At 43.0% G+C, this 9,889-nt stretch overlaps 1 protein-coding gene across 1 annotated transcript in view; it reads left to right on the top strand.

The window, feature by feature from the left end:
- The first annotated feature begins 7,625 nt into the window (after positions 1–7,625).
- The window catches only part of MMS22L (MMS22 like, DNA repair protein), a 189,657-nt gene continuing 187,393 nt past the window's right edge, over positions 7,626–9,889 (top strand). Inside the window, exon 1 of the mRNA XM_078880318.1 lies at positions 7,626–7,868. Coding sequence (XP_078736444.1) covers positions 7,696–7,868 — 173 coding nt within the window. The 5' untranslated portion in view covers positions 7,626–7,695. The remainder of the gene's footprint in view (positions 7,869–9,889) is intronic.

The raw sequence follows: 9,889 nt of genomic DNA, 5'->3' as shown, positions 1-9,889 counted from the left end.
CTGGACATCTGTGAAAAAAAGGTTTTAGAGCGCATCGGATTCCTCCTGCAGTTAAACAAAATACAAGATTGTGATTCATCTTCTTGGTTCTTTCGGTAAAGCCACGTAGAATGGAAATAAAAAAATGATAAAAACAATGCATAATACGTTTTATTATGTTTTATTTTTCTTATTTTATTATTAATAATAAAAATAAAACATAATACATAATACATTGTATAATGTTTTATTTTTTTATTATTATTTTATTATTTCCATTCTACGTGACTTTACCGAAAGAACCAAGAAAATGTATAATGTTAAATTTTTATTATTTTATTATTAATAATAAAAATAAAACATAATAAATGTTATTATACTTTATTTTCATTATTTTATTATTTCCATTCTACGTGACTTTACCGAAAGAACCAAGAAGATGAATCCCTGCAGTCACGAAAGCTTTAAATCGATATTTATGATTCTTTAATCAAAACGGTAGAACTGGGGGCGTGGTCTTGCGGGGGTGTGGGGGCGGGGCTTGCGAGGTGGTGGGCGGGTTCGTGTGGGAGGCGTGGCCTGTAGGAGATGGAAGAAACCTGAGACCGTGGCGCATGCGCAGTGCGCGGTGGGGAACGTAAGAATCGCGTTCACCGCGCATGCGCAGTGGCGCCCGGTTCGGATTTTTTTCGCGGGAAACAAGTGTTCGGTTTCTTGGGTTTCCCACAGCGGAAAGGCGATCGGTTAAAGGGTTCGTAGCGAGTTTTATCACCTTTTACCACTTAACAACAACAATGCACACATTTGTTACCAATTATTCGTTTATTTACTTGAGTTCGCGTACGTTTTCTGAGAATAAATGTTCGTGTAAAAGTTTACCTCAGAACTCTGCGTTATCTGTACAGCACAATCGCAGTGCCGCCTTACTCGTTATTAGTCTGTAACAGTTTTCAAAGTACTTTTAAAAAAAAAACAGAAAGTAGCTAAACGAGCTTGCAAAGTGTTAACAAAACGCAGTGTTAGGTTCACAATGTAAATGCTAATAGCGTATAGAACGTTAAATGCTTGTCAAGACAACATCATCGTACGCTTATAATTGTATTATATTAACATGTATACGGTTTCAGGCCATCACGCCTCGGCTTTAATATGCAACTTTAAATCCACTTACAATGCAATTATTGATTAATACGCTCCGTACATTGTGTTTGCGGTACTATTTTAAATTGTCATTAATTTATATAATCTTTTTAAATCTTCCGCACATCTGCATGATACTTAAGCTCCGTCACCTATAGTTTTAGATGTTAAAACTACGTAAATTGTACCCCTGGTTTATAAAATAGAGCACTTTATAATGCTGCTGTTGTGGGTTTTAATGTGGTTATGGTTGTGGATAATGTATATAGTGGCTTCGATTATGATTAAATAGTTTTATAAGCTCTAATTGGTAATTCCTATCCACGTAGTGTTTAATATGTAAACATTAATGTTGTCCACACTGTTGGTATTGGCATGTCATTGATATTGTTGACTTGTCAAATCGGTGTTGGTGTTAATATATCACGTTATTGTTGTTCATCTGATATGTTCATTATTGTTGTTGATGATGTCGATGTATTTTATTGTTTGGTGATTGAAAGGCCAGCGAATGTAATGTAGAGATGTTAACTACCTCGCCTGGTACACAGGAGGTCGTGGGTTCCATCCCGACCCTGACACCTGCTGCTGTATATTTGGAGTTTGTGTGTCTCTCTCTCTCATCATCATCATCACGGTGGCTAGGAGATGTTAACTACCTCGCCTGGTGTACAGGAGGTCGTGGGTTGGATCACGAACCTGACGCCTGCTGCTGTATATTTGGAGTTTGCGTGTCTCTCTCTCTCATCATCATCATCACGGTGGCTAGGAGATGTTAACTACTTCGCCTGGTGTACAGGAGGTCGTGGGTTCGGTCCCGACCCTGACGCCTGCTGCTGTATATTTGGAGTTTGCGTGTCTCTCATCATCATCATCATCACGGTGGCTAGGAGATGTTAACTACCTCGCCTGGTGTACAGGAGGTCGTGGGTTCGATCACGAACCTGACGCCTGCTGCTGTATATTTGGAGTTTGCGTGTCTCTCATCATCATCATCACGGTGGCTAGGAGATGTTGGAGTTTGCGTGTCTCTCTCCCCGTGGTCGCGTTGATTTGTCTCTGGGTCCTCCGGTTTTTCCCTCCATAATTTAGAATCGACATCACGCGGTTAGAGAGCGTGCTTGTCAACAAGGACACTCGATTGATTTTGATAACGTTAGAAGTGTTACGTAAAACTAATTATTACTGGCTAAGACTAATTAGTGAATCCATTGAAATTGAGAGAAATACAAATAACGTTAATTGTTCTGACAGCTACAGGCTTCGTGCGGCCTTGGAGCGTATTATTACATAAAATATATTATTAAAATTCCTTATAGGGGAAACAAATACTGATTAATAACAATTGAATGATTACCAATCTATTACACTGGTCAACAAAAAAAAAACATTTTTTTCTGGCCTGGACTTTTGCAGCTGTTTTAGACTAATTTCAAGGTGCTGATTCCAAATCTGATCTCAGATTTGCTCTATCACATCTCATTTTTAAATCCTTTATATTAAGTTCACTTGCTTGCTTGCTTGCGCGCTTACGACCGTGCAAATCTTTCGGTCGTTTTTTAACCCACTTCCCGTGATCCAACCGAGCTGACATTTTGCACACAGACTCGTTGTGCGTGACAATTTATTTTCGTGAAAATGTTTTAAAACTTTTATGGAATTTTTTTTTTCATATTTAATTTCAAATACCAATGTGATAAAAATTAAACTCTTATTCAAGAAAAACAGAAATGAATAATACAATTAAACCGATGCCACGCATATAAAGGATTTATAGTGAAAAACTTTGTTTTTACGGGTTAATTTTTATGCTATCGGCATACCCCATTTTCATTGATTTTAGCCGAAATTAACTCTGTCACTTATGATTGCAAGTTGTTGCGAGTCAGTGACTGCTTTAGTGTTAAAATATGGTGCTGTATTTTTAGGATAGTGCGTTTATAATATAATTTTATGTAGATATCCACATTTATTTAATATTTTTCTTCAGTTTTTATTGAAAATGCAATATTTGATATCTCAAAAACCTGACGTGATAGACAAAAACTGATGCCAGATTTGGAATCGGCACCCCAAAATTACATTAAACCCGTTGGAATAGCTTATGCCAGAAAAAAGTGTATTGACCAGTGTTATAGAATTACAATACCCTCCCCGCCTCAAATCACTGCACCAGATTTGGGTTAAATGATGACGTCACCCTGCTGCTGCTCTATTTAAGACCGGGAGCGAGTGGAGGGCTTCACCATTCTGGCTAATTGCCCGACGATGCTGGTTGATGTAATTACCAGCGAAACGTCGTACTCACAATTGTAAACGATGTTGATTCACTCTTCAACACACCCGTGGGCTAAAGTAGTGAACTCTTTTGTCAACGTGACACTTTTTTTTTTTACTGTTTGGCCGTGTCGGGTGGTGGAGGGTTACGACACTTATAAATAACGCGATCTGACCCAAAAAACCTTTTTTTAATTAATATTTGGCTGATGTAATTTTCCACCTGATAAGCCACTAAGTTGAGCTATCATTTGTGGCCAGGTCGCTTCTGAAAAAGAGTTATACTGGTAGGAACCTCCTGGTTACACCAGCCCACAGGGGATTATTGTGTCTGTCCGTCGTGCAGGGAGGGGCTGGGTGGGGAGGGAGGGGCTGGGTGGGGAGGGAGGGGCTGGGTGGGGAGGGTTTGGGGCTGGGTGGGAGGGGTTGGGCTGGGTGGGGAGGGGCTGGTCACCCCGTGGTGCCCTTATAAAACTCAACGTTTAACCTACTCACGCCGGCTTGTGCCCACCCTCACAGTCGGGCATATTTGCGGAATACACCACGCTGCCGTTGACCCTGGCCATTGACCGAGCAACCCGACGTTCCTACCAGCTCCCTCCGCAGGAATGTGGGCCTTACCTGGTAAAATCAAAAATAAAACTTTAAAATAGTAGTTGGAAACTAATAGTAAGAATTCCAGATCGCTTGCAATTCACTTAAGTTATACCCCGCATAAATAATTGAACACCGAATGACAATTTCAATGGTTAAGAACTTGTAATGCATATCTTTGCTGGGTGTATCATGCACTACACTGGTATGATTTAATATAGGACGACTACTCAAATATACTTTGTTTACATGATCACAGAGGTTGCTCTATGATTAAAGTTTAATGTCTGAGGCTCATAGATTCAACCCGAGTCTCCATTGGCCTTATTCTTGGTTCTTTCGGTAAAGTCACGTAGAAGCGAAATACTAAAATAACACAAATAAAACTTATATTCTCACGACGTTTCGATTGCAACACAAGCAATCATTATCAGGTGTGAAAACCACTGCAAGCAAATTGTAAAAAAGTGGCGGCAAATTTTCTTGCTGTGGTTTTCACACCTGATGACGATTGCTTGTGTTGCAATCGAAACGTCGTGATTAATTTGTATTGTTTTATTTTTATTCTTTTTTTCATTTCCCTTCTACGTGACTTTACCGAAAGAACCAAGAATATGAATCCCTGCAGTCACGAAAGCTTTAAAACGAAATTTGCCCTTGCCTTGTAGCGTAGTCAATCGGTATGTTGCATGTGGTGAGATGAAGTGTGGGTAATTCAACTTCCTCTCAAGACGTCTTGAAATAATTGGGGGTTACCCTCTGGAGATGCTGTCTAGAGCTCCCTCTAGTGGAGGACATTTCTCCAGAATTTGCTCAATGCCCAGCTGCACCTTTACCTTCATACTCTATGTAAGCGCCACGTGTGGTATGTGTGTGTGTGTGTTGCTTGTTTAATTATATTCAGACACATATCATAGAGCGGTATTGATTGTTCAGACCCTTGGTCGTCTACACTGCACACTTTGTAACTCTCGCTCACACAGCTCTCTCTCTTTGGGCCTTGACTCCCGTGTGCGGATTAATTGAGTTAATCTCTGTGTATAACTCCAGCCACGATCCCTAATTGGCACACAGACGAAGCCCTGTGGTGGCCATTGGCAGGCACTGCAGGCTGGATATCGGTGGCAGCCTTCACACCGTGCTTGTGGTGATGGTGGTTGGCATTTGAAGCAAATCAATGGATACAAATTAACCCGTAAAAACAAAGTTTTTCACTATAAATCCTTTATATGCGTGGCGGCTAGAGTCCTCTCGTCCTCTGGCTTGAGATGGCTGCCACCTATGGGTCAGATGATTGCCTGCCACCATTAAGCAATTGGTAATTAAATATAATTTATTTTTCCTAAAATGTAGAACATTTTTGGAAAAAAATTTTCACGAAAATAAATTGTCGCGCACAACGAGTCTGTGCGCAAAATGTCAGCTCGATTGGATCACGGGAAGTGGGTTAAAAAAACGACCGAAAGATTTGCACGGTCGTAAGCGCGCAAGCAAGCAAGCAAGTGAACTTAATATAAAGGATTTAAAAAATATACTCGCCTATACGGCGAAGGCTTACCTAGCCCCTCAAGAGGGTTCTTCCGGGAGGTCATGTGTATTGAGTTGCTTGGTTCTTACCTGTTATTTTTGTTTTTAAATCATAGTTGGTGAGCACAGGCCTCGAAGGCGAAGACGCAAAGCGGCCGGTAACAAAGGCGCTGTTAGTATCGCAAACAGATGAGCGGCGACACTTTTCTTGAATTGAGCATAGTCATTGCTTCTAGATTTGAAGCTTTCGTGACTGCAAGGATTCATATTCTTAGTTTTTTCGGTAAAGTCACGTAGGTAAAAAATGGAATTTAAATTAATAAAATAATAAAAATCACGACGTTTCGGAGGCAACACAAGTCTCCGTCATCAGGTGGGACCGTCACAGCCAGATTTACTGCATCAAGATGCATCAAGATACAGCAAATCTGGCTGTGACGGTCCCACCTGATGACGGAGACTTGTGTCGCCTCCGAAACGTCGTGATTTTTATTCTTTTATTTTTATTAATTTTTATTCCATTTTTTTACCTACGTGACTTTACCGAAAAAACTAAGAGTATGCATACTCATTGCACCAGATTTTGAGAAGAGAGGAGCATGGAAGGGAATTCCAAAGTGAAAGAGGTGCGAGGGGAATACGCAGAAAAGTGTTGTGACCTAAAAGAGTGGGGCGAGGTAGTGGTTGAGTGTGAGAGAGAAGATAGATGGAGGGTGTGTTATTGTGACCTGCAGTGTGGTGATGGTGGTTGAACGCCGTGTGTGGATGAGACGAATCGGTCTGAAAGATTGAGTCGTCAACACGAGAGTGGATATGCACAGGAACGGTAACCGTGGAAGTAGCGATGGACGTGTGATCAGGGGACGACTGACCACCGTTGAGCGAGCGAGGGTAGCAACTTGTAGGTTTCGATTTAAAGCTTTCGTGACTGCAGGGATTCATCTTCTTGGTTCTTTCGGTAAAGTCACGTAGAAGGGAAATAATAAAATAATAAAAATTTAACATAAAATTTCGATTTAAAGCTTTTGTGACTGCAGGGATTCATCTTCTTGGTTCTTTCGGTAAAGTCACGTAGAAGGGAAATAATAAAATAATAAAAATTTAACATAAAATTTCGATTTAAAGCTTTTGTGACTGCAGGGATTCATCTTCTTGGTTCTTTCGGTAAAGTCACGTAGAAGGGAAATAATCAAATAATAAAAATAAAACATCATAAAATTTCGATTTAAAGCTTTCGTGACTGCAGGGATTCATCTTCTTGGTTTTTTCGGTAAAGTGACGTAGAAGGAAAATAATAAAAATTTAACATCATAAAATTTCGATTTAAAGCTTTCGTGACTGCAGGGATTCATCTTCTTGGTTCTTTCGGTAAAGTCACGTAGAAGGGAAGTAATAAATTCGGCCGAAACGTCGTGAGAATTATTTTATGATGTTTTATTTTTATTATTTTATTATTTCCATTTTACGTGACTTTACCGAAAGAACCAAGAAGATGAACTTTTAGGTTCTCAATAGAACGTGGTGGCAAAGCATTGTAGATGTGATGAGGAAGAGGGCGCGGGGGGGGGGGTGATGGATAGGACACAGGTGCAGGGTGGAGGAAGACTGGTTATACTGGTAGGAACCACCTGGTTCTACCAGCCCACAGGGGATTATTGTGTCCGTCCGTTGTGCAGGGAGGGGCTGGGTGGGGAGGGGCTGGGTGGGGAGGGTGGGGAGGGGCTGGGTGGGAGGGGTGGGGCTGGGTGGGGAGGGGCTGGTCACCCCGTGGTGCCCTTATAAAACTCAACGTTTAACCTACTCACGCCGGCTTGTGCCCGCCCGCACAGTCGGCCATATTTGCGGAATACACCACGCCGCCGTTGACCCTGCAGGCCATTGACCGAGCAACCCAACATTCCTACCACCTCCCTCCGCAGGAATGGGTTCAAAGCAGGCATTGGAGTGGTACCGAGACGGTGGTGACGATAAGACTGCAAGAGCGATCCTTGAAAGGACGTGTCCACTGCTTAACAAGGGGAAGACCCCCAAAGCCAGATGGCGGTGGTTGGTGGTGGTGGTGGTGGAGAGCAGATCTGCGAATGGGCGAAACTGCGCGACTCGGCAAAAACAAGGTGACGGCAGGGTGCTGCGTTGAACTGCGATGACCTATTGACCTTGACCTCTTGCGTTTCACAGATGATGTCTCAAGACACGGCCCTGTCTCTCACGCCCCCCGTCTCCCCAACCTTCGCGGGACACCGTCGCCCCGAGGGGTCCTTCGACTTCCCATGGGTGCCCTGGTTCACGTGCCCGCCGGGCCAGACTGGCATTTCCGTGGACTCCTATCTCGCCAGCGACGCGCTCAAGAGGTAGTAGCAACAATAAAATACCGACCGAGCATGATTGGTAATCGCCCTGTCGTTCGCATAGTGCAGGCCTACCATGGAGGAGCAAGGCGCTGCTGAGTTTCGCGGACATGGTTGCCAGTAGTTTCGATTTAAAGCTTTCGTGACTGCAGGGATTCATCTTCTTGGTTTCGTTCGGTAAAGTCACGTAGAAGGGAAATAATAAAATGATAAAAATAAAACATGATAAAATAATTCTCACGACGTTTCGGCCACAACGCAAGCAGCCGTCCTCAGGTGAAGACCAGGTCTGTCGGGGAGACAGCGTCTGAATGAAACAACACCACGCTTGGAGCGACAGACCTGGTCTTCACATGAGGACGGCTGCTTGCGTTGTGGCCGAAACGTCGTGAGAATTATTGTATTATGTTTTATTTTAATTATTTTATCACTTCCCTTCTACGTGACTTTACCGAAAGAACCAAGAAGATGGTTGCCAGTAGTTTCGCACGAAGGGGCAGACGTTGCGAGGCTTAACCCCAACGGAGTTATTTGCAAGTAATTTTTTTTAATTTGGACCGGGTACAGAGGTTCACGACGGCCGTGTCAAGGGGATTCGCGATGGCCGTGTCGCACTGTCGGCACTGCTGAGGTCACGGGGTTCAGGCTCCGCTCACGAACGGCACTTGCCCCAACAGCCTGTGTCGACTACATGGAACCTTCTTCTTGGTTCTTTCGGTAAATTCACGTAGAAGGGAAATAATAAAATAATAAAAATAAACCATAATAAAATAATTATCACGACGTTTCGGCCACAACGCAAGCAGCCGTCCTCAGGTGTTGTGGCCGAAACGTCGTGAGAATTATTTTATTATGTTTTATTTTTATTATTTTATTACTTCCATTCTACGTGATGACTTTACCGAAAGAACCAAGAAGATGAATCCCTGCAGTCACGAAAGCTTTACATCGAAATTTTATGATGTAAAATTTTTATTATTTTATTATTTCCCTTCTACGTGACTTTACCGAAAGAACCAAGAAGATGAATCCCTGCAGTCACGAAAGAAGCTTTAAATCGAAATGCATGGGACCTCTTGCTCATTGTATAGGGATATTAATGTTGCGTATTGCTGTGCATATACATGTACACACGTGTGTTGGAAAATAGAGGTTGTTTGTGTGTGTGTGCTAGTCGACATTGATTGTTTTACGTATACACGCGTGCTTATGTATAAACGCATTAATGTGTTTATGCGTACGTGCGTATGCATTTTATGCGTACACAATTATGCGTGCGTAAATACATCAAAATACGGGCATGTTTGTATTATACATTTGTAGGGGTATGCATACGTGTGTCTATGACAGACACTTTTAGTTACGCACACGCGTGCGTGCGTGCGTGTGTGTGTGCACACCTGTATGTATATATGCATGTACTGTATATACATGTGGGAATAAACTCAATTCCACCCCCACCACCCCCCCCACGTTCCATCTACATCCACCTTCCTCCTCCCCTACACCACCACCACCACCACCACCCTGTTACTCATCAATTCCACATTCACACATGGCTCTGCTGACAATTTTCAAGAGCTGTGGTTCGCTATAAATTACAGGCTGGGAATAACGCCACATTAAACGAGCTCCCAAACCCAGCCTGCCCGGGCAGGCGTAGCCCAGAAAGCCACTCGCTCGCTCGCCCGCCCGCCCGCCCGCCCGCGGTATTACTCACGGACAAAATAAATACATGTGAGAGATGGTGTGTGATTGTGGTGGTGGGTGCTGATGATTGCAATGGTGGCGGGAGTGGGAGTGGGTGTGGCAATGTAATGGTGGTGCTGGTGGTGCTGGTGGTGGTGATGATGATGGTGGTGGTGGAGATGATGGTGATGAATGCGATTGTGTTGATGGTGGATGCGGTGATGACGATCATGGTGGTGGAGATTACGTTGATAAATGCACATTTGTTGGAGGTGTATGGTGGCGATTATGATGATGGTGGTGATGGTGGTGATGGTGGTGGTGATGGTGGTGGT

This window comes from Lampetra fluviatilis, chromosome 57, assembly GCF_964198595.1.
Source record: "Lampetra fluviatilis chromosome 57, kcLamFluv1.1, whole genome shotgun sequence".
NCBI classification, from domain to species: domain Eukaryota; kingdom Metazoa; phylum Chordata; class Hyperoartia; order Petromyzontiformes; family Petromyzontidae; genus Lampetra; species Lampetra fluviatilis.
This window is presented reverse-complemented; position numbering and strand designations above follow the sequence as displayed.